This window comes from Anser cygnoides, chromosome 1 (assembly GCF_040182565.1).
Source record: "Anser cygnoides isolate HZ-2024a breed goose chromosome 1, Taihu_goose_T2T_genome, whole genome shotgun sequence".
Classification (NCBI taxonomy): domain Eukaryota; kingdom Metazoa; phylum Chordata; class Aves; order Anseriformes; family Anatidae; genus Anser; species Anser cygnoides.
Genome location: NC_089873.1, coordinates 131,201,367 through 131,226,718, shown reverse-complemented (window position 1 = coordinate 131,226,718; position 25,352 = coordinate 131,201,367). Strand labels below are relative to the sequence as shown.

Sequence of the window (25,352 nt, the reverse complement as noted above, 5' to 3'; positions counted from 1 at the left end):
CTTCACAGACTCTTATGTCCTTAAAAGCTAAGAGGGGACAGAGAGTCCGGTCTCTGAGTCTCTAAGATTTGTCCTTGATTTTTCAAACTGTAAGTGTGGAGCTTTGGATAAAATCTGTAGATTTCTAACAACAGCTTTTTTTTTTTCTTCTTTTTTTCCTCCAATTTTAGGCTTACTTTAACCTTATCCTGTCCCATGGACTTGAAGAATTTTCCTATGGATGTACAGACATGTACAATGCAGCTAGAGAGCTGTGAGTGTCCAATTGCTTTACCTAGGAAACAACAAGACTTTACTGTAACTTTTGGTGGTTAGATAGTATGTGCATTTTTGTATTTGTGTGTTCAGACTCAATATTCCTATTTTGTAATGAAAAGTCACGGAGGAGTGCTTTAACTACCCATCAGCTATAGTGCTAGTCCCTGCTCACTGTGCTCTTCCAGCTCCCTTTCCTTTCTTTCTTCCACCTCTCCCGTCAGGGCTGCACCACTTCCAGGAATGACCACAGCAGTACCGTACATGAGAAAATAAACCTCAGGAAAGCAAGAACAACTAGTATGCAGCCAGGGATGAGCTATGTCTCATCGAGACATGCTAAGGTCTTTTGAGAAATGCAAGCAACATACTAAAGGAAACAATGGTCTTATTGGCTATCACAGACTCACAGCACGGCTGAGGCTGGCAGGGCCCTCTGGGCTCACCTGCTCCAAGCCCTGCCCAAGCAGGGACACCCAGAGCAGGCTGCCCAGGGCCAGGCCCAGGTGGCTTTTGGAGATCTCCAAGAAGGAGACTCCACAGCGTTTCTGGGCAGTGCTCTGTCACTTGCACAGCACAGAAGTGCTGCCTGGTGCTCAGAGGGAGCCTCTTGTGCTCCAGTTTGTGCCCAGTGCCTCTTGTTCTGTCACTTAACATTAATAAACCAAATATGACTTAGGTTCTAGCACATGCTCATCCATAGGATGTAGCTGTTAATAGGATCCTTGACACCATTTTGACCAGTACCAAGCAACAGTCAGAAAAAAAACAGAAGTGTTTCAGATAACAGCACAAGCCAGCAATCATGCCTGATAGCCAGTATGTGCCAGGCCACCTTGGTTTTTGGTTTTTTTTGGGTGGGTGTCTGGGAGAGAAACAGGTTTACCTATATGAGTATAAGCTGCAGGCTACCACTTTGTGTGTGGCTGAAGAACAAGCTGGTCAGGGCTGCTTTAGTTTGATTGTAAATGTATGGCCACTGCAGTCAAAGAGACTTCAGAGAGTTCAAGACTCTCTCTTACAACTACATACCTCCCAGTGATAAGGTTTACAAAAGCTGCAGGTTTATTTTTAGGTAAGGACCGAGCATCATGCAGTCTGGAAATCCTTGTTTGCTGGTGCCCAACAACTAAATAATGAAAGAATAATGTAAACAAAGCAAAATGTTGGCTGATACATAGACACACAGACACACAAAAATGTCATTTCAGTTGTAAACAGTACCTTTGATAGGCCAGCAAAATTATTTTAGGGGCAAACCAAGACAGTATTTCAGAAAATAATGATGTTATACATTTGTTGCTCTTAGTATAGGAGTAGTGAAGTATTGGGAAATCAGCAACTAACAGCAATTCTGCTATTGTTAATCAGTTGAAAAATATAGTTCACATTAACTGGAATAAATGGCATTTCTAAGGCATAATAATACTTGCTTTTGATGTTTTCAGTCAGTTACCATCTAATGAACTCTGATTTCTTTATTTTAGTTGGCTACACTATGAACGATCTGATATTTGAGTGGCTAAGTGATGGACCTGTGCAGGTTGCAGAAGGCTTAACCTTGCCACAGTTTATTTTGAAAGAAGATAAAGAACTTGGTTATTGTACAAAACATTACAACACTGGTGAGCATTATTCTATTTTTTTTCTTAATAGTATCTATTGTCAATGTGAAATGGGAAAAGATGAGTGAAATGAATATATATATATATATATATTGAAATTAAAATTTGATTCAGCCACTCATTTTTTAAATCAGAAAAAAATCTCCCTTTTATTTTTGTTTGCTTTAAAGATTTTTTTTTCCAAGTTTCCTTTAGCTTCATTAAGGATACTCTAACTTGCATATCCTTATATTCTATATTCCTTAAAATCATTAAAGATTTTAAAAACTTTAAAAATTGGAAAAATCTACTAATTTCCTTTTCCTCAAAATGAAACATTTATAGCAAACTATTTTTTAAAACTATATTGATACATCAGTTTTAAAGTATTGAGTCTTACAGATTTGATTTATTTCTCCAGTATATCAAAATACTACTGAGGAAAAATATCAAACTTTCACCAGCATATAAAAAATATGTGGTCTGATTTATGAGATGTAGTATTTGAAGTGACAATGCTTTCATTGCTGATCTGACTAGTGTACAGACATGAAATGAATGGAATTTGTTTGCTAAATAATGTAATTTTCTCCCTGCTTTTGCTTTTTAAAAGTTTCAAATGTGTTTTCTATGTTTAGCTTCCCAGAGCAGAGAAAAGAGAGAGGTCTGTTAAAATTTTGGATTTATCTGCTTGGAGTCTGTTTAATAAGGCCAGCATTTAGAGAATGGTTTGCTGGATGTTTCGTAGGATTAGATATAATCCCTGTCATCTAAAATAGTTTTTTTCATCATTTCAGCATAAAAGTCAATCTGTTTGCATCAGAGACATTTGTTTCACTCTGTGAAATAACACAACATGAGATGTTCTGCCCCTGTCAAAAATAGTCACATTCTTTTATTATGAAATCATCTTTAATTTTTAGAAATGCAGATTCTAATTTTGGGGCCCAAATTGCCAAGGAAGGACTTGTGATTCCACAATCCAAGATCTGTGGAAAGGGGGACTAATATTACTGCTCATTGTAAAAGGGAGCATCAGAAGTAAATATCAATCAACAGAATTTATGCACTTGTAATTTGGCTGTTGCAAAGTTTAACTATTTCCCACCACATGACTCAAGCTCTGAATAGGTGAGTTCATGTGCTTTTCTAAGTGCTGACTCTCAGTTAACCACTTTGCAGGGTGGAACATCGAAAGTAAAAGGGGAGGGAGAGCATGGGCAATAGCTTCCTTGTATACCCATGGAGATTCCCCGTAAATGATAAAAAAGCTTGTTAGTAGTTCCCACTACATGTAGTTAAACAAAATGACTGTATAATTAGTTCAAAGTGTGTAGCCTGGGAAGGGGAAATGCGAAGCAGTATTCAAGCCAAAGAAAACTTTGCCTACATACATCCACAGTAATGCATTACTGTCTTCTCTGAGGCATGGTCTTTCAGGTTTGGGGTTGGTTAAATCAAAATATAGATGAAAGTTGTATTCAGCCTTCTCCTCCTACCTACACTGCAAGGTGCTCCACCCAGATTGTGCTAGAGGAATCTGGAGAGCATTTGGCAGACTGGTCTACTCCAGTGCCATCATTGCCACAGGTAGCCTCTTTCGAAAAAAAAACAGATTCCTTCTGTATGGACAGACCGGTCAGAATGTGTGTCTACACAGGTTTCAGAGTCACTCATTTCACAGTTTCTGTCCGACCAGATTACTCATTTTTTTTCCCTGTCCTCACTTTGACAAATTGTCTCTGCATTGTCCTTTGTAACAACTCTCTTACCTGTATGAACCTGCCGTTTTGCTTTTCAGACTAGCAGAAATTATGTGTTTATCACAAAATGGAGCAAAAGTCTTATTACGCCTGAAAAGGATTTATGAGGAACAACGCCTCTTAGTGTACTTGACCAACTGACACAAAAGGGGTTCTTTGAAACAATTAGCATGATGTTTCAGGAATGACAGACATTCCTGTGCTTTGGATAGTCTACCTTGAGTGAGAGCATTCACAATATTTAAACCGCAGCCAGGACATTAATATGGAGAGCAGCACAAAGTGATTGGCTTCATAGCTGGAGAGCTCTTGCAACTCAGGACCTTACATCCCCACTTCATGGCTATCTCCACTGTCAGGCAATCCTAAACTTCTGTCCTCCTCTACCCCTGCAAAGCACGTATTCATTGTCCAGAGAATCACTTACCTCACATGAGAGGTAATCCATTTACCTCACGTGAGAGGTAATCCGTTATTGTGGATTTCCAGGAGTTAGCCTTTTGGTGAAATTCAAAGTAAACTTTGAGCTGATTCCGCCGTTAGAAGGAGAGCCCACAGACAAAAGCAAATGATGTGGCCAGAATGAAATCTACCACAGGACTTTGATTGTTTATAATTTGCCTAATGACAAGTTTACTTAATCTCATGCAATTAATAGAGCAAAATACTGACACCCTTTAATACTAAACAGTATACTTTAAAACAAAATCTTTTTAAATTTTTGAGAAAAAATATTATATTTTCTGGAGGTGAAACAACTGTTCCAATACTTGTTTTCTCAGTTAATGTGAATAATTGGACACAGGCTCCTTCAGGGGCTCCATGTGTCTCACAGGTTAGGGTGCAACAAGTGGCTGACTTGTACTGTTAGGTTACAAAACAGGCCTCACCTCTAATATATGTTTAGATAACAAGATAAAACTGTGCAAAAAACTTTTATGAAAATAATTTCTTGTTCTAGGAAAGTTTACATGCATTGAAGTCAAGTTTCATTTGGAGCGTCAGATGGGATACTATCTAATCCAGATGTACATTCCTAGCCTGCTGATTGTCATTTTGTCCTGGGTTTCTTTCTGGATCAACATGGACGCTGCTCCGGCTAGAGTTGCACTGGGTATCACTACAGTTTTGACAATGACCACCCAAAGTTCAGGATCAAGAGCTTCCCTCCCAAAAGTAAGGAAATAATTTTGTACCATAGATTTGTTATAACCAAGAAATAATGGTAGTACTTCTGAAGTTTCTTAAAGATCTGTGTATGTATGCATTTGATAAGAATACCTGAGACAGAGGTATCCAGGTATTTGGTATTTGAATTAAGGTTTTCTCTTGGTTTGTGGGATGGCGAGAGTGTTCTAAGCTCTGGATTTTTAATGAATTAAAAATTAAAACTGCTAGCTTTGACACTTAGACATCAATATTTAGAAGACAGGTTTTCTGAAGTATGTAGGTACTTCACTGTATTTCTGAAAGCACTTTCCTGAAAACTAGATTGGGGACTTTATAAACTCTGTCTCTTTTCTTCTGGACTGTTTCCCAAATGTAGTCTCCCAAATAACTTGACATGGCTAGATACGGCATTTAATCTGATGGATATATAAATATATTTGTGTGTGTACAAAATACATATATATAACATATATACACCTGAAATGTGTTTCTGGAGAATCTTTTCAGTGAGGAACTTCCAATGTCTTTCTCTGTTTTATGGAAGATTTAGTTTATGTTCTTATTCAAGTGTTGTCTGCAGTTCTCCATCCGGTCTACTCACAAAAATATCATCTCGCTTGATTACTTATTTATTTATTTATTTTAAATTGGGGCAGCTGCTGTAGATGAGATTATAGATTACAGATTGTGTTCTTTGATTAGTCAACATGACAGCTCTTTTCAGCATGGGCACAGCCTTAATGGTTTTATTGTTAACATTCCCAGCAGAATTTATTGTGTGTGTTCAGGTTTTGTACAATTTTCTGGAAGAGAACTCAGAGGTAGATCAGTTTACAATCATCTGTGGAGTCATGAGATAATTTCCCTGAAGAATTCTCTCTTACAGATGCCCAGAATCACAAGCACAATTTTTGAGTGTTTGTATAGCATATGATCCACTCCAAAAGGCATGTTGTATTTTGTTCTGCTTTACACTCAGTGTCATATTTAGTCTCATTCCAAGTACTGTAGTTTGTTCAAATGGAGCATACATAGGGCGACTTTAAAAACTGCACAGATTGTGTTACTATTCTGTTGGTAATAAGAAAGTATCACTTAAAATCTGGTGACTACAACAGTTGGTTCAGCTTCACTTGCTCACTTGGAGCTATGTATAATTTTCCATGCAAACTAAAGATCTTTCATGTATTAACTCAGAACTTCAAATGTATAATTTCTTAACATTTGTTCAGACAATTCAGTCAATATTACCAAATGAACACTCTGAGAAGAAAGTCAACGAAGAGACAATCTTGGCAAGAACCATGCAGGCTCTGTAGATAGCAAGCCTGGAGATACTGAAGATGGTGTCTAGATGGTACAACATGATTCCATGCTGATACATTCCAAGTTTCTTCCAAATTAATTGCCTTGAGTACTGGAAGTAGTACAATCACTGTAGTGGAGATTTCCACCAATATTTCCAACAGAGCATGCACACTCTGCCAAGAAGCTCTGTAGTGTTACTATGTCCATAAAACTAATGTTTTAGAAAGACTTTTCATCATGTGCCTTAGATCCAGCTGAAATTTTTGTTCATGTTCTCCCTTGTTTGCAATGAAAAGCATTAGCTGGATACATTTCTGGGCTTCTGCTGAGTGGAAGAAAAGGGGAGATCCAGAATATACCGACTGTGGCAATTTGATTATTGGAGAGGTTCTTCTCCAGCTTCAAGATTAAATAGATTTATCTCAGTGGTTGTCAGAGGTGATGCTCTGGCCCCATTCCATCCTCTCCTAGTATTTTTTACTGTTCCTTTGCCAGAAGACAGACACTAAGGACATTTACCTCACCAGAGAGGCCAGTACACTTACTTCAGTCATACAACACCTGGTTGTTGCATTTCTGCTGTGTGAATGCAGCTGAGCTATGCCATAAGAAATATGGGACTGATGTGAAACAAACTGCTTCAGAACAGGCTCTGTGTGCAAAAGTAAGCAGTACACCCATGTTTGTGTACAGGTCCATATCAGCAGTATCTGATTCCTTACACAAGGAAGAATGGCTCTATGTCCAGGTGGAGGCTGGTGACGAGCCGCGTCCCTCAGGGGTCTGTCCTGGGACCAGTGCTGTTTAATATCTTTATCAATGACAGACAACTGGAATGAGTGCATGCTCAGCAAATTTGCAGCTGACCCCAAGCTGAGTGGTGCAGTTGATACAACAGAAGGAAGGGATGCCATCCAAAGGGACCTGGACAAGATTGAGAACTGGGCCCATGTGAACCTAATGAGGTTCAACAAGTCCAAGTGCAAGGCGCTGCACCTGGGTTGGGCCAATCCCAGACATGGGTGGAAGACAGACTGGGAGAAGAACTCCCTGAGAGCAGCCCTGCAGAGAAGGACTTGGGAGTTCTGGTGGAAGAAAAGCTCGACATGAGCCAGCAGTGCGTGCTTGCAGCCCAGAAGGCCAACTGCGTCCTGGGCTGCATCACCGGAGGAGTGGCCAGCAGGGCGAGGGAGGTGATTGTCCCGCTTTGCTCTGCCTTTGTGAGGCCCCACTTGGAGTGCTGCATCCAAGTCTGGAGCCCCCAGCACAAGAAGGATGTAGGGCTGTTAGAACGGGCCCAGAGGAAGGCCGTGAGAATACTCAGAGGGCTGGAGCACTTCTCCTATTAAGAAAGGCTGAGAGAGCTGGGGCTGTCCTACTGAGAGAAGAGAAGGCTGCAGGGTGACGTCATTGCAGCTTTTCAGTACTTAAACGGGGCTTATAAAAAAGGTGGAAGGCAATTTTTACTCGGACAGGCAATGACAGGATGAGGGGGAGATGGTTTTAAACTAAAAGAGGGGAAGTTTAGATTAGATGTTAGGAGGAAATTCTTCACTCACAGAGCGGTGAGGCACTGGCACAGGTTGCCCAGAGAAGCTGTGATGCCCCATCCCTGGAGGTGTTCAAGGCCAGTTTGGACAAGCTCCTGGGCAACCTGATCTAGTGGGTGGCATTCCTGCCCATGGCAGGGGGGTTGTAGCTGGATGATCTTGAGGTCTTTTCCAACCTTAATGATTCTATGATTCTATGATCTTTAAGATCCCTTCCAACCCAGGCCATTCTCTATATTCTATGATTCTATTACAAGAAACAAGCTTTTCTTGCTGTTGTTGTTTCATGAACCTAGCTATTTTAAAACCCCGTCTGTAAGTTAACACTAAAATTGTATTTCTTAATAAAATCTGTCCAGCTGAAATGCATTTAAAAATAAAAATATAAAAATAATTGAATCAAATCAGTGTTAAATCTGAACTTGCAAAATGGCTCTTTAAAAGCAATGTTTTTCTGAGTCCTGTCTACATATTGCCAAGACACAGGAAGTTAGGCTGTCAATAAAACGCCCATTCCAAAATTGCTCCAAGCATGAATATCTAAGATAATAAGACATGAGAGGAGGGTTATTTTGGTAAGAGCACTGAAAAAAACAGATGCAACTTTGGTTTGTGAAAGCAGCCTAGATTTGAATACAAGAGTTGTATTCTTTCTTTGTGTCCTATTCTTAACACACATTTATAGAATTTGACTTTAACTTACCCACTGTCTCCTGCCAAGAGTTTCTCCTTATTCTTCATTATTTTATTATAGCTTTAACAAAACAAACAAACAAACAAACAACAAACAAAGACAAAATCAAGCAAGCAAGCAAGCAAACAAACCCCACCAAGCATAAACATTCACAAACTTTAAAGGCAATAATTCCTTTACCTAAAGAAAGGCAAAGAAGAATTGCACCAAGAAGATACCTAGTTACTTTTTTGGTTAGTTTTCAAGTTACTATCTAAAAGATGCAAGTGCTACTGTTTAGAAGTAATTACCTACATATTGTTATCAACTCTGGTACAATATTACATGGCAGAATTCTTGCTTGAAATTATTAAAAATAATTGGGTATTTTTCAGATTGCTTTCATCTTAGAACACACATATAAACTAAACCTTAACAGTAACAGTCCAAAAAAGTGAATTACTTTTCATGCCATAAAGCAAAACATTTGAGGATACTTTAAGTCAAGTAAATGACAGTAGCTTTATTTTACACAGTTGTATAGCATTGATATTGTGTTACTTTACTGTGTAGTACTTAATGAATGCATGTTCCTTCCCTAGGGAGCAGTCTGCGCAGAAAAAAAATCTTATTCAAAACTCACTAAACCCCCTGGGAAGACTTCCATTCACTTCATTTTGCTATGGATCACTAAATGCATTACCTGTTGTAATAAAAGCACTATATTCTAATAGGTGCAGAGACCTGCAAAGCCAAAGTCCATGATGTCCATTCCATTTGGTAGTAAATTACTGCTTTTACATGTCATCCACTATCCTCAGCATTTTTGAAGCCTTTTCAAGATTCTTTGGCTTCTGGCAGACCAATCTGAGAAAGTAACCTCTCCTTTCTTTAATGCCAAAAGTTATCAAGTAAAGAAGCTCTGAGAGTACATCACATTTTTTTTATTTTGAATTAGGGTTAAAATAATGTCTTAATAAGTAAAAATAAAAAATGAAGAAAAGGAAGAAATGAGGAGAAATAATATTAGAGAAAAAGGAATAGATGCTGGTTTTAGAAATTACACTATTGTATGTTCATTTGTTTTCATAGGAAGCAGAGTGTCTAAGGTGATAGCTTGCTCTTTCATGTAACAAAACAGAGATGATGCATTTTGGTGCAGTAATATGGTAAAAAAATAAAAAATAAAAAAAAAGTAAATTTGAATGGAAGAAGTTTTTGACAGATTACTTCTACTCTAGTTTCAGGATCTGAGGAGGAAGTACAAGAGTAATTCAATGATCATGAGATAAGTTAATTAGTTCTCGGCTAATATGAGCTGTATGTCTGAGTGCTTGACACGTTGCTTAAATAATTAGGCCAACCCTATTCTTATTAGTTATTTACAAAATCCTGTTGGAGACATGATGATCCTAAAACACTGCCATGGTATTTAATATGTCTACCTTATGTTACATATTTATTTGTTCTGATGGGGGAGCTGCAAACAAATTTCCACTTTTTAAAATTTGTTCAGTGTCCTTGAGTAGATTTAGAAAGAAGTTCACAGAGACCTTCCCTTCCCTTCCCTTCCCTTCCCTTCCCTTCCCTTCCCTTCCCTTCCCTTCCCTTCCCTTCCCTTCCCTTCCCTTCCCTTCCCTTCCCTTCCCTTCCCTTCCCTTCCCTTCCCTTCCCTTCCCTTCCCTTCCCTTCCCTTCCCTTCCCTTCCCTTCCCTTCCCTTCCCTTCCCTTCCCTTCCCTTCCCTTCCCTTCCCTTCCCTTCCCTTCCCTTCCCTTCCCTTCCCTTCCCTTCCCTTCCCTTCCCTTCCCTTCCCTTCCCTTCCCTTCCCTTCCCTTCCCTTCCCTTCCCTTCCCTTCCCTTCCCTTCCCTTCCCTTCCCTTCCCTTCCCTTCCCTTCCCTTCCCTTCCCTTCCCTTCCCTTCCCTTCCCTTCCCTTCCCTTCCCTTCCCTTCCCTTCCCTTCCCTTCCCTTCCCTTCCCTTCCCTTCCCTTCCCTTCCCTTCCCTTCCCTTCCCTTCCCTTCCCTTCCCTTCCCTTCCCTTCCCTTCCCTTCCCTTCCCTTCCCTTCCCTTCCCTTCTTCCCTTCCCTTCCCTTCCCTTCCCTTCCCTTCCCTTCCCTTCCCTTCCCTTCCCTTCCCTTCCCTTCCCTTCCCTTCCCTTCCCTTCCCTTCCCTTCCCTTCCCTTCCCTTCCCTTCCCTTCCCTTCCCTTCCCTTCCCTTCCCTTCCCTTCCCTTCCCTTCCCTTCCCTTCCCTTCCCTTCCCTTCCCTTCCCTTCCCTTCCCTTCCCTTCCCTTCCCTTCCCTTCCCTTCCCTTCCCTCTTTTTTTTTTTCTTTTTTCTTTTTCTTTTCTTCTGAGCTTCAAAAACTTAGATATAACTAAATCTTGTATTCACACAGTATATTCAATACCCTTTGTTATATTCCATACTGTATCTGAATTTGGATACAGGGATTTATTCCATACTACTTAACGAAGGAACTCACTGCAGTTTTTTTCAACAAAAACTGTTCCAAAGTAAAGCAAGGGTCAAAAATTAGTATGTGTTTGCTTGCTGTGACTTATTGAAGGAATTTCTTCAGTAGAAACTTACACACTAAATATAGCTCTGTGTACAAAAAATCTGTTCTACAAAATACTATAAAATAAATGTCTGTCAAATTGTTTATAAACACATGCTCATAACTCATAGCTCAAAATAAGTGTTTTCTGGTTCTCGTCTACAACTTTTTATATGTAATTTCCTTACTCTTTCTTCTTTTCACATTACTTACATTTTCTTATCAATAGTTTCTAGTCAAGATATATGTATTTGTGCTAGAGGGCAAGAGAAAGTTTGACAGTAGTGGAAAAAGTGGTACGTGGTGATGTACCAGAGAGAAGTTTCCTGCCACTTTGAGTATTAATAGCACTGTGGCCATGTTAATACCATGTTAATAGCTTGATAATAAATGCTTGGGCCTGATGAAAATTCTCTGTTTCTCTGGCCCACATCAGCTTGTAAAAGACACTTCCTTCCTTCAAACTTGCTTCTTCAAGATCTAGGTAGATACAGGGCTAACCTATGCAGTTATAACTTCAGCGGGAGCAATATCTCATCTGAAGCTTTGGCACGGTTATATATGTGTGATCATGAATCTGTTACTTCCAGTTCTGTGAAACCAAAGATTTGGTTCTGCTGCAAGGCCAAGAAGATGAAAACGAAACAAATCAAAACAAGAACACCACCAAAACCCAGCAGGATCTATGCTTCTTGTGAGGACAGTAGGAGAAAGAAGGATGTAGTTGTTACACAGAGCACCTAAATATGTGGCTAGAAATGACCACGTTATTCTCTTTAGCTTGGCCAATCTTTGGATCTTGAAGTGTTTGTATATGGTTTCTAGTGAATTTCATGCTGCCCTTCATCCTGTGCAAAGCTGACCGAGGAGATACTGACTGGATAAATATTAATACATTAGGTTTTATAACAGATTTTACTCTATGAAAGTAAAAAATAGAAGATTAAATCAGTCACTTTTTCCCTTGTACTAATCTAAACTTTATAGTTTACTTTCCTGTATAGTGGAGACAGTGGTATTTACTGTACTACAAAAACAGTAGTTGCTGCCATGCGTGACAGCAAAAAATATGCATTAAGATGTGTTCGAATACCTCTGGGATGTAGTTTGAGTACTCCTGGCACTTCCTGGCTTTTATAATGCAGTCATCTGGGAGCTCTGGCATTTGGCATAGCCTATTTCAAGCGTCAGAGAAGAGCTGGAGTTACTGTGCACGCCACTCTGCTGGTTGTTTCATAACCCTGGTACAGTACTGGGACTCTCGAGCTTCATTCCTGCACCCTACAGGACCTTCTAGCGGCTTTTAGCAGCTCTCTGAAGAGCACGTAGTGCTGCTCTTTTGCACAAATAAGCACTGCAGGCCTGCTCTGAAGCAATGACATATGCTGTTGTGGCTCATTCACTTCAAATAATCTCAAGCCTTGACTCTATTAGATCATCTAAGAATATTACTTATGAATATCTCCTGTGAATGTTTCATTTGAAATAATGTTGACGGGACTCCCTAGAGCCTGTGAAAAATGCTTTCATTTGTGGTGTACCTTAAGACTACTGCATCCAGTCTGAACATTACTGAAAACTGCTTGCTGCTTTTAGGCAACTGGGCCACTGATGCTTTACTTTCCCAAAGTTTTATTTGAGTTGCAGTGCAACTGTAAGAACTTGACTAAAAGGTCTTTTTTCTTTTCTTTTTTTTTTTTTCATTTGGGAAATGTTTCTATTTGGAAAAAAAAAACAATTTGTTTATTGATATTGATGACTAGAAGTATTCCCCACACACGTTTGAACAGAGACAAGTTATTTACTTTTCTTCATGGATGCATCAGACTTCTACAGGAGTAACTAAATGATTTGGTGTCTTTTTTTTTTTTCTTTTTATGCCTGTGATATGACATGATAACTTTAATTTGCAAGTACTGGGGAACACTATTTTTGTTATAGTAATATCAGCTTTTGAAATGAAACAATTCTAAACTAGCCATTGACAAGAAAACAATATACTTTGTTTTTAAGGCATGGAAATACAGTCATGCACTCTAGAATATGTCATTATTCACAGATCCTTAGTAGTAAAGTTAAAAACCTTGATGAAATATTCTCTTCTCCTTATTTCTTCTTCCTAGAAGCCTAGAGGGGTTAATTGGGGTATCTTGAGGGAGTGTGAGAGCAGTACCTTTATCCTCAGTAGCTTGTATGCTGTGTTAGACGTACCTGTGTGTGAGAAGTAGACAGTTTGTTGTCTTTCCCTGTTCTTCCAAAGCTTAAGCTTTTAGAGAATTGAGTCTGAACTCTTAATATATCTGGAGAGAAACTTAAGTGACTAAATCACAACAGAAAACATAAGTTATGGAAAAGAGACAACATAATGAATGTTCCTCAGTACATGTTTTCACAGGAATTATAGTGCAGGCTATATTATAAATAATTATCAATAATGGCACTATTATGATGAGAGCATATCAATATCTGTCACTGATAAGAGAAACAACTTCTGTTAAAAAATGGTCTGCTGGGACACTAAAAAGTAATTTAAAGTATTTCATTGATATAAATGCATTTTTCATAGAATCTTTTTTTTTTTTTCAGAAGGGCATTTTTCTTTGTTTGTTTAATGTCAATCAGAACATTTTATTGATAGATTTGTCCTGAAATATGATGAACAGTAGTACTTCTAAAATTTATCTGCAGTCAGGAGGCACTGATACCAGCCCATTTGTACAGCATAATCAATTTCAAAACACCTCTTAATTTTCCAAGGAACCATGTAGATGGTCACAGACAGTAATGAGAGTAACACATTCCTGGTCAGAATCTATGATTGAGTATGCTCTGTTTATCAAAAACTGGCTAAATACAGTATAAAATTGTGTGGAACTAGAGGAAAAAAAAAAAAAAGTTAAGGAACTGAAGAAACCCAAATGTCAGGATTATGATAAAAACTGTTACAGTTGGACAGTGTGTTCTGTTGCTTTCTCAAACAATCAAATTTCTCTCTTTCTTTTTTAAGGAAGCCATAATTGTCTGACAGGATCTATTTCATGATATGTTGACAGTGTTTTGCTTTCCCCTGAACCTCCTAACAGAAACAGAATCTTCTCAGAATGAAAACAAAATCCAGTCATTGAGAATGACTTAAATTAAAGCATTCATATGCTCAGATATTACCATTGCTGTTATTTCTTACCAGGGCTCGCCAAAGTCAAGGAAGACAGTGTTATGCCACAAAGAAAACAGTGCAAAACAAATTAGTTATGCATATAACTATCCCTGGATATGAAAACAAAGATAACTTTGCTTTTATGTCTCACAAAATGGCTGCTCCAGGAAGCAATGTGGTCTTTCTTACATCTTGTTTTCTCCTTCTGTCCTATCTAGTGAGTGGGAAGAATAGTGTATAATTATTCTCTTAACTGGTTAATTATTCTCTCTAAAGTTGGTATATTTGTCATTCTTTAGTAATAATGTAGTGTTGATTGTACAAGTGAATAGCAGTCTTTTTGATAAATGAGAAATGAGAAATGTATTTACTTTTTACCATATTCCAATGCCCTATTCGAAAGGGGATAAACACTACATTGCTCAAACTAAAAAAAAAACATAACACTAAAACTGTTATGTGCCAACCGTACTACTGCATTTAGAGGTTATCTCTTATCTTTTTCTACATTGACTGGAACAGGAGACAGGCGTTTTACAACCAGTCAAAAAAGTGTGCGTTACACATGCTTCCAGGCAAGACTGTAGCTTGGCAAATGATTTCATGAAGAATTGTTTAAAGGTAAAACACTCTCAGTGAATGCAGCTATAAGCGTTGATTAGCTTCTTACATTAATGAGGTTTCAGTAAAAGCTTTTCCCAAGCTGAAAGGCATATCTAATTAAAAGACTGTGGATTGCCTGAATGTGGGTAATGCACTTCATGGCAAGCCATTTGGCCAGTTTCATTCATGATTTCCACGATGATGCTGGCTTCCTCCAGACATGCTTCCCTCCTAGTCAAGGCAAGGCAGTCTAAATAGCAGCTGTTGACTGCAGCAGAGTTCAAAAGCCTCTTACCCAGCTCCTCTGTCTACCATCAGTGAAAAAGACTTAAAATATATGCTTACCACTGCTAGCTGTTGTCTGCAAGATTTTTTGTAATTCATATTTTTTTGAGATGTCCTTCTGAAAAACAACTGACTGTTACCCTGAAGAGAGAATGAAAATAAATTTTCAGCTACAACATTTTCAGCAAAAAAAAAAAAATCTTTTTTTTTTCCAGCTAAAACCGAAAATAGATCTTCCTAGCTCCTCTTTCACATTGTATTACACTCTGCTTGAGCTGTAATATGCATTTTAGATGGCGTCAGACATTTTCTCTGAGGATCTCCTATTTGTAAATAAATAAATAAATAAATAAATAATGATCCTTTGTGGAAGCCATGCAAAGGGTACTTTACAATAATGTTCTCATTTATTGGAAAAATTCCCTAAATGATCGTTGTTGACTTCCAACCACCAGTGTCCCAGTGTCAGATTTCTCCAAGGCATCCTTTTTTTTTTTTTTTAATATTATTTTGACTGCCTTTATATTATTTTCACTGCCTTTTTTCTTGGAAATCTAAAGCTAATCAATCTAAAAATATCTGAAAAGTTTGACGTGAAAATGGAAATGATGAAAGTGGTTCAGTTGATATGATACTAAAAAAATAAGATTTGCGATTTGGGACTTTTTATATTTTCTTTTTTTGTTCTAATTCAGAAGGCATTTCTGAAATGTCAAAAATCCCTAGGGAAGGGAAAAACCACATCCCACTCATATCTAACCTTTACTGAGATACTGGTAGGCACTTTTCAACTTTAAGTAATGTTAGAAGTTTGGAGCAAAACTGCTCTAATTAAAACTTTCCTTCAGCCACAGGAGCAGGCTCAGGCACTGAAATGTTCTAGGAAAAGAACAAGACCACACTGCCTAATAGTGAGACCCAGGCATGCTCACTGTAGCTAGTATAGGAAGTTACAAGTCATCAGTTGTTTCTATTTTGGGAAAGTTCATGGATTTCTAAAAATTACAAATTTTTTTATTTTTTTTTTCCCCCAAGTCCAGAAGGAACAAAGTCACCTTCTAGGATAACACTGTTTATTGGATCTAATTGCTGTTACAGCTGGGTTCTATATTCGACTCAAATGTGTTTTAAAGAAGAGTATCATCTTGTTTTGAAAATGAAGTCTGGATGTTTATTTCAGTTGCTACATTATAAATAATAAATTATAAATATTGTTAATATATTATAATATCATATAATATTATTACTATAATATTGCATATCTATTTATATATTATGTATAATTATATATTATAGTATTATTATGATATATAAATGTAATATTATGTAATATTATTGTTAATAATAAAAATAAATGTTCTTAGAGACTGAGGATTCTCCAGCTTTACATTCCAGACAGTGTTCCTTGTTGTGCATTTTTCTTCTGGACTACTTAGGCTTCCTAGACATAATGTCTTTTCTTATTCAAGAAATCCTTTGATGGAAGTGAGCAACCTTGCGATCTCCTTTTTGGTAAACTAAACAGATAGAGGTTCTTATGTCTCTCGCTTCTAAGACATTTTGTTCAGCCTTCAACTTTGTTTCTTCTTCATTGTGCCAATATAATTTTTTTAAATATAGCAATCACAACTACACTACTGTGCAAATTCTTAATATAGCTTTCTTTTTTCACCTCCTCCTCCTCCTCCTCCTCCTCCTCTATGTTCTGTTTATAGACTCAACAGCCATATTAACCTTTTACCCACAGTTTCGCATAACTGATGCTCTGTTGTCATTCCCCTTTTCAGAACCACGTTTGGTGCAAGTCACAGCTGCTCTTCTTGCAGTTGTGGCCCTCTCTGTGATTTCACAGCATAACCTGATACTGGGCTTTTTTTCAAAAGCATTTGGTTTGGATGTGCCCAGTAATTCTAATTATACTGTTCCTGCCATTGCTGATAATTCTACCACTGTTTCTTTCATCTGGCATTTTTCTGGACCTCTTATTCCTATTGTTTGATTCTCATATTCCTCTAGTTTTACCTGTCTTGTAAATATTTACTTTTAAACTTTTTTTGAATTGTAATGGCTATTTCTGTTCCTCCTCTGATGCCATAAAGGATATTAATGTTAATAATAATAATAATAATGAAATTATCCTGTTTGATTGTTGTGATTACAGATATTAAAATCTTTAATTATTGCATGGTGGTAGCATACTTAGTGCTAGTAAATAAGAAAATATTTATTATAGCCTGTGCTCATTCCATATACATTAGGCCAAGTCACTGCTTTCTGGAAGTCCAACTGATTCTAAATTGCTAATACTCAGTGGGAGAAAACTTACAGAAAACTTACAAAGAAGTACCAGAGTGCAAATACAGACAAGAAGGAAGACTGAAAGTTTCCATGACTTTTGTTTGCCATTTGTGGGATAAGGGGGTATGCTGAGAACTAAATTGAAATCAAAATGGAAAAGTTAGATTAAACTGGGTAGTAACTTGCAAGTAGTATAGAACAGTTTAGTGAAAAATGTCTATTTACGTCCATTTGGCCAGTTAAATAGTGATGGAGTACTAGGGCAGCTGGGAGAAACCTAATTATGTAAGAGTCTGGTCCCCAGCCAGGCAAACAGCTGATAATTTAGGTGCAATAAGTGAAACAAACAAAGAATTCATAAGAAGTCAAGTCTTCATATCACCAAATAGGAACGATTTGGATTAAGGTGAAACACATAGAAGAGAAGTTTATGAGTTTTGTTAATTGTGAGACCACAGACCACTAATGACAACATTAGTCTGAGTGATTTGCTTATGTAATTGAAGAACAATAATAATATAAGGAGTTACTTTTCCATCCATGTAAGGTTAACAAAAGTGCAGGAAATTAAAAAAAAAAAAAAAAAAGTTAACATATGGGGGCTGGGGGAAGAGAGAGGAGGAAATAGATCACAAGACCCTAACAGCTATTGCTTAAAATCAACTAGTGATATACATACACTGAAATTATCCATATGTAGCTATGTGCAGAGAACATGAATAAAGGATTATTTTCAGTTTCGGTTTATAATAGCAGCTTATAACAACCCATAATGGAAAGAAATTGTATCATCGTTGCATTTGCATTTCTAAAGTTTTCCAGAGAAAACCAGAGAAATTTTTTCCACTTATACTAATGATGACTACTTTATTATACACATCTGTATTTCACAAGCAATTTTAAATCAGAACAAAAATATTGAACTTGTAAACCTGTGGAGAGATTAATCTGTCGAAACTTAGGTGGCTGAAAGTTGTTTTATGCTGCCTTTCTAGTCAACAGAGAAAAAGAGACACCTCCACAGCAAGATTCTTCTGACGCCCAGACAGGTACACAGGGTAGGTCAGATGAACGCATTTCAAATGCCTCTTTCTGCAAGTCAATAAGGGAAGCTAAGGTGACCAGCATTAAAATCAGATGTCTGAAGTTATGTGAGGGAAATCCCAAACACAGTGTGAAAAATAGTAAAACACATATCATCATCATTTTGAAATATTCAAAACATGAAGGTTTTGGTGGTGGTGGTGGTGGTTTTTCCTCAGAGAGGTGGTTATATAAAAATATTCTTACCTATTATTACTTATCTACTATTTGAGTGTGATTAAAGTCAAACCTGTTGCATTTTGGAAAACAAACGCATTTTTACCTCCTCTTTCTTTTTCACATGCAATGACAACAGGGATTAGGGTGAATGAACTGTGGATGTAGAGGTTACCAGACCCTTATTTCATTGCAGTCTGTTAAATATCCGTTAATCTTTAAGACAAGTAGTTTACAGGATATGACTCTAAGGCCCTGCATAGTGCTAGCAGGGCTGCCCACAGAGCATAATTCAGTCTGCAGTAATAATTTTACAGGCAAAGAGCTGCACGATCGCAAAGATTCAGTTTGACTCTCAGAGCTGTAAATTAGGAAAGAAAATTGAATACATACCAAGCAAAAATAATTGAAACAGTAGATGTGTAACTTCACAGTGGATTAAAAAAATCAATTTTCAGCATAAACTGGCATATGGCTTTGTGCATTCTAGGAGGAAATCAGAGAAAAGTTCTTATATTAGTTAACTATTTCTTCAGTGCCAGGATTTATAGATAAAAATGATTAAGCATTTCAAGAATGTGTTGTCATCATCTAATCCTATCAAATCCTTCAGTACATAAGCTGGTCTCATTACATACTGACTGGAGCCAATATTGATTTCTTAGACCATTTTGAGTGACATACTAGTGGTACTGTTCCATTTATGCATAGGTCTGCCAGGTATAGACAATGTATATAATGTTCCTTACTCTCTGAGCATTCCGGGTAGCATTTATTCACATTTTGGATGTTTAGACCTTTGTGGATGTCATTGTTCTTTTGAAGGAAGGAGAGGAAAATTCAGGGCACCTTAAGTCTCTGGCTCAGAAGGTATCTCTCCCTCTGTGCAGAAGACTGGTGCTGAAGTCTAGTCTATATTGTCAGAGCTACTTACTCACTGGGGTCACAGCTTGTTTGCTATTTTCGTGTAAATGCATTTAGAGTTCAGTTCATGAACAAGGTTAAAAATGCATCACAGAATCTAATATAAAGCATTTAATTGAGTCCTCTGCTTTAGTATGCCCAACAGGCTACGTGGAGAGATTCTAAACTCTTAAAGAAAACAAAAAGCTGAACTTTCCTGGATAAATTCTCTAGTATTACCAGACTCATGGATCTGTCATATGCATGGAAATAGCATAGACCATGCAGATGACAACTGTTTTTTATAAAGGAGGCTAAATCTTCTGTTTCTCTAAACTGATACAAATCCTCTGGCTAACTTAGCAGCTGGAGACCTGGTTTGAGGACATTTATATTTTGATCAAAGAATATATATATATTTAATTACATCAACAATCTGTAGACAAATGTCTTATTTTAATGGAAAATGTAGTGATTTTTATTCAGATTATTTGAAATCAAATTACCCAAGTAAAGCATGAAGTGTTTCCATTTGGATACACTATTGCAACTGCTTCATGAAAGCTGGGAATCACCTGCATTTTATGTGCCCTTCTCTGACATTTCAGATGCTGTTTTGTCTCTCATAATGCACAACCTCCTCATTCCAGGAGGCTGCATCACATGAAATATAGTCTGAGCTGAGAGAAAGACCTATGGATATCTCAGAAGAAAATGGAGCTAAACCGTACCCTAGCAAATATGTGGTAGCACTTCCTCACTGAATGATTTTATGTTACAAATTTGAAAGCTATACACAAGTACGTTTTCGTGTGTGCTGTTACCAGTTTCAGTGCTATGTGATCACGTAAGGGGAAGTTGTTGCAACATTTCAACATTATTCACATGAACGCTTATGTGATTTATGTCTCTTTGTTGTTCTCTCTTGGTCATACCTAGAATTTGAAGATTTTGGGATCTTAAATCAACAGGAAGGTTTGCTGATAAAGAAAAACAAAACTGTGAAACCACAACCAGCTTCAAATACACCCATCTTACGAAAATGTTTGCTTTTCTTTTATTCTACAAGATATGCTTCAGTGCAACATTTTAGCTTTAAAACTAGCAATGACCTACCATTGCACCTTATTTTTATATGCAATTATTTAAATTTTGAATGAATGTCATTTTTTAATATGAATTTGGTGTTAAATCATAATATTCTGTAATTTAGACTCTCCAAATGAATTACAATTCAAGAATTCTGTGATGAGATTAAAACAGAAGTGAAATTACTTTTTACAAATAAACACGTTTTGAAAGTTGCAGGGAGCATTCCCCTCCTCTGAGAATTTTATCAGGGATTTTCTACACTTTCAACACTTCTGCCTACTGGTACATCACAAAAAGCCTTTATAGAAGGGCTAAAATATCTCACCATTGCTGCTAATGGTCAGTAATAACTGGTAGATATGAGCAGTAGATATGAGCAGTGCAACTGGGATTTTAGTGTTAGAATGGAATTTGTGGAATCTTGCACCCTTTTTGCCTTTAACTAATTTCTGATGCTATTAATTTAGCCTAGAATCTGTAAATCGGTGGATTGACACGAAACCAAAGCCATGCTGGAAAAACATACAAAGAAATCCATCCTTGTACTGCTCATGGCACTTGTAGAAAAGAACTTGAAGTGAACATATTTATACAAATCTTTTCAGTCACACATCCTTCACCATCCTGTTTCTCTGCCCTTACATATAGGCACACTTCATCTGGAGTTGCCAGGATGTCGTGAGAAAGGTTGCTCTTGCAGGGCTTCCAGCTGTGACCAGATGTGGGAGTGTGATTTCTTTGGAGAAGGCTTCTCTTCACAGGGTTTTCATGCCATTTTGTCAGGTTTGGTAGATATGCATAGTTTAAACACGTGAGAGGGGAAAGTATGGGAGGCTTTCTGGGAGAGGCACATGAATACACTGAAGCATGTTCTTTTTGAAATCTATCTCGTTCTGCTGTGTTTTTCATATTTGTCTCTGTTAACTGTCACTAAGCTTATCTAGCATTTATGGCTTTTGGAGAAGCAGCAAGAAGGTGCTGAAATTGGCTACTCTTTACCTTTCGGCAGTGCACAGGGGTCCAAGTGATGCTCTGGACTCATCGGTGTAGCCAAGTACCTAAATTGTCTGTTGAAAAATTGGGATTTTTGACTTATGGGGGATTTTTTAGCACAGTCTTAATTTCTGCTTGAAAATACCAACCCATCAAATTCAGGAAAGTTTCTTAGGGTCAGGATGACATTTTATGATCACAGAGTAACAAGCAGACTGAAGTAAAAAACTGGGAAATTGAGATCTCTGGGTCTGATTAAAACCAGGTCTGATTTTAACTCTAAAGCTTAACTCCACTGAATAATATAAATGTCTCAAATAGATGAACTGAATTACACCCCAGAGATTTCTGATCCTCTCCACTTATTGCAGAAATAACAGGTCAGATGTAGAGCTGTAAAAATGCTGCAGCAATGACCCCCCTGTCATCACACATATCTGTAGCTTGTGCACTAAGTACAATTTTGCTGGCTATTTTAGTTTATAATCTTCTGTCTCTGCAGAGTCTTATGAAAAATGTAGATAGATCACCATTTTTTTCTTTAAATAGTAGAAGAACAGCAACAACACGTCAAACTCCAAATATTTCCAAGATACAATTTTTATTTTCATACTATTACACACATATGGCTTACATTTCAGGAAACGTGTTTTGGAAAGCAGTAACTCCTCAGAAGGTTTTAGAAGTTACAGTGGACAAATAATTACACATGAACTATGAGAGGTGCCATGTAATAAGGACTGATCCTGTCCTCCATGGGTGTGTAAATTGTGAATGAGAATGGAAAGTTGTTTTTATAGCTGTGCTGTAAGGATACTGGGATAGTGCAGCTGGGATAGTATGGACATGCAGGACAATTATATGAAAAAATTTAACCACTGACTTCCTATGAATGTGTTTAAGAATACCTGTGTTTTGTGGTGAAAACAAGCAAAGAGATATGGGAAAGGTGTATTAGCAAATCAACAGAGGGTTAATTTACACTTCTGAAGAGATGTCCTGAGTCATACCACAAAGGCATATTCTAAATTTCATAGTGATATCTGAGAAACAAATGCAAAAGATTCATGCTAATTAGGGCCCCCCCACACATTGTTACTGGCAGTTTAATCATCTAAATGTTTAAGCTGTCTGTGCTGTTTCAGCACCAGACTCACTCCTGACCCAATGAGAGATGAGGAACCCCAGCTCATACTGGAGCCTTGAAAGGCAGTTCTTGGAATGGGTATGTCTCAACAGCATGGTATGTGCTGTAGGCAAGGCATGGCCATGTCCTACTACTGTCTGGAGCACTTCAGGGACATGAAATATTTGGAATTAGCTTTCTGCTCTGCCTAGAGCTAAAGACAAGAAGCATCTTCCTGAGCCATGTTTAATTAAAAGTCTGTTGTTATCTGTGTAGTAGAGAAAAAACTGTCTTTTTCCGTCTCCTCCCTTTCTTCTTCTCCTGATCTCTTGGCACTGTTCCTATCTCCTAGAGTAGTCGGTAGCTGGAAGGCAAGACATTCAGCTAGTACCCATTTCTCTATTTCTTTCCAAATCATGTAGAACATGTCTTTGTACCTGCCAAATGCTTGCTGTACACTCCTGGGTTCTCAACCTTCACCTACTCTGGTCAATAATACAAGAGTACAATATCCTGCTTGGCTGTCAATGTGGACAACTGCAGAGCCCTTCAGTAGTGGAGGACCACACTGTTGATTGTGAGCCACGGGCTGGGGACTGCTCAGCTGCTGATAGTTTGCAAGTTGTCTCAGTGAAGATGTGCTGACAGAAGTCGATTTCAGGACCTAAATCCAAGGGAGGGTGGTTGTGTTTATGCCAAGCATAGACAGTTAGGTGTCTAAGCCTTTTAGCTTCTATCTGTATCTCATTGCTGAATAGTTTTGATGTGCCTCCACTCGGTTTCTGAAAATCTGCTTGCATGCCCGACTTTGCCCAGGAAGTGAAAGGACATGCAAAGACAGGACAAGAGACCCTTCAGATACAGGGCTCCCTGAGAATTACAGATTGAATCCTCTGGGTTCACCTGAAGATTTAACTGACAGACAACAAATGAATGGCACCTACCACTCTACTAACAAGTCCCTGAAACTTCATGCGCTAACAGCCTACTTCCCCTGCCCACACTTCCCTCTGTTACAAGGTAGAGAGTTTAACAGAGATGTACCAGAAGATTTGGTGTAGCATCATTTCAGTGAAGCCACTGTAAGATCAATTTATTGCTTAATGTTTTGTCTTACAATTGATTTGTGTCCCATTTCTTTGGTTGCCATTTCAGCCTTTTCAGGGAAGGGAACAGCAAGGTGCACATACAGCTACCCTTGTTCTTGTTATATTTTCATGGCCTTGGCCAGGGGTGAGGAACCCTGGAAAATGGTTGATGGGCTCTGGATGTACCTTGGAGCTATCTTAGGCTGTGCATCACAGAAGGTGACTTGAGAGCTCCAAACCCATATAGGTGAAATAACACAGTCATATGCTGACCATGTTGGCAGAGAGCCAGCTCTGCTCTGTTCTGCTCTGGCCAGCCTGCTGTTGCATGACCATCGCTAAAAAACATCTGTTTCTATTAACATGTTGTGATGTTGTGCTAGTTGGGCAAAACCTAGAGTAAAGTTACAGGGACACCTGACTGTCAGGGAACATCTGGTGGTATTTTCAGTTTGCAAAGTTATCTGTGGTACTTCTTGGTGAAGTATGGGTTAATCCTGCCCCGTGAGATACAGACTCCTTCAGACCATGCTTGGAGAGTCCCTGACAGACAGCTATCAGCACTCTCTGTGTCTGTGTATAGGTTTAAAGCATTCCCCTGCCTCCTGTGTGCTAGGACACAAACCTGCCTGAAGGACACAAAGCTGTGATGAAGTCCTTTGCTCCCTTGGAGTACACATTCATTTCACAGCCAACCAAATGGGGCTCAAATAAAGAAGTTCTCTGGTAGATCAAGTGACAGGGTTGACTGGAGGCATTAATTCATATCACTGTGCTGTTTGTGTGAGTGTGCGGGTGTGCTCTGCAGTTGGCAGCCATGATATCTGTATATTCACAGCCGTGTTTTAATTAATCCTCTTATGGACAGAACCTACCATGGCATTAAGAGAGCAAATATTTTTAGCCTGCATAAAGAGTCAGTACTGCCCACTCATATGAAGTAGCTTAGGAGACAAGTTATCTACTGCAGGTAGCTAAGGTAACAAAAGAAATGGAGGTTTAGATTATAGTAATTAAAATTTACTGAGCAAATGAGGCCCTGTGTGAAGGGACGAGAATAATTGGTGACATCACCTGTTAGATGAAAAGACCTGCTATTTCATTACACGCCAGTCCTCCTCCCTGCCCACAGGGCAGAGGTCCTTCTGCTTTTCATTGTGGCTTTTACAAATCTGTGAAAATAAGTCACATTAGTTGCTGCTTTTCCAAGTCTGAGACATGATGGAAGCTAATTGCAAGGACTGAGGAAGAAAACACCATAAGAGAGGCAGGATTTTATGTAAGCATTAGGAGCAGCATCACTCATATCTTTCTGCTTGTCAGACAGATTTGTGCCTTCTCAGACCCATTAGGACAATAGTATATATGAATTTTTTATAAGTGCACAAGTCCTAATGAAAACTGAAAAGTAAAAGTTACCCATTGCTCCCTCTCAAAAAAATGACAAAACTGAATGTCTGTTGCTGACTTGTCTCTATGTTCATGACTTAAGGATAGAAAAGACCTATAATAACATCTGAATATTACTTCCTAACAACAAATAAGGATTTTAGCAGCACTTTGTGCCCTTCCTTATGCACTTAGAATCAAAATAAATATTTACCCTGAAGTTTACATTTATTTACCTAGAACTCAGCCAAATTCCACTTTCTGGAAGAAAGTGCT

General features: G+C 38.1%; 1 protein-coding gene across 6 annotated transcripts in view; it reads left to right on the top strand.

Annotated features, from left to right (window-relative positions):
• Window positions 1–25,352, top strand: part of GLRA2 (glycine receptor alpha 2) — a 131,393-nt gene that overhangs the window by 44,409 nt on the left and 61,632 nt on the right. For all 6 annotated transcript variants that reach the window (XM_013200127.3, XM_013200130.3, XM_013200126.3 and 3 more), the window contains exons 5-7: window positions 171–253; window positions 1,743–1,880; window positions 4,584–4,798. In XM_013200127.3, coding sequence (XP_013055581.1) covers window positions 171–253; window positions 1,743–1,880; window positions 4,584–4,798 — 436 coding nt within the window. The remainder of the gene's footprint in view (window positions 1–170; window positions 254–1,742; window positions 1,881–4,583; window positions 4,799–25,352) is intronic.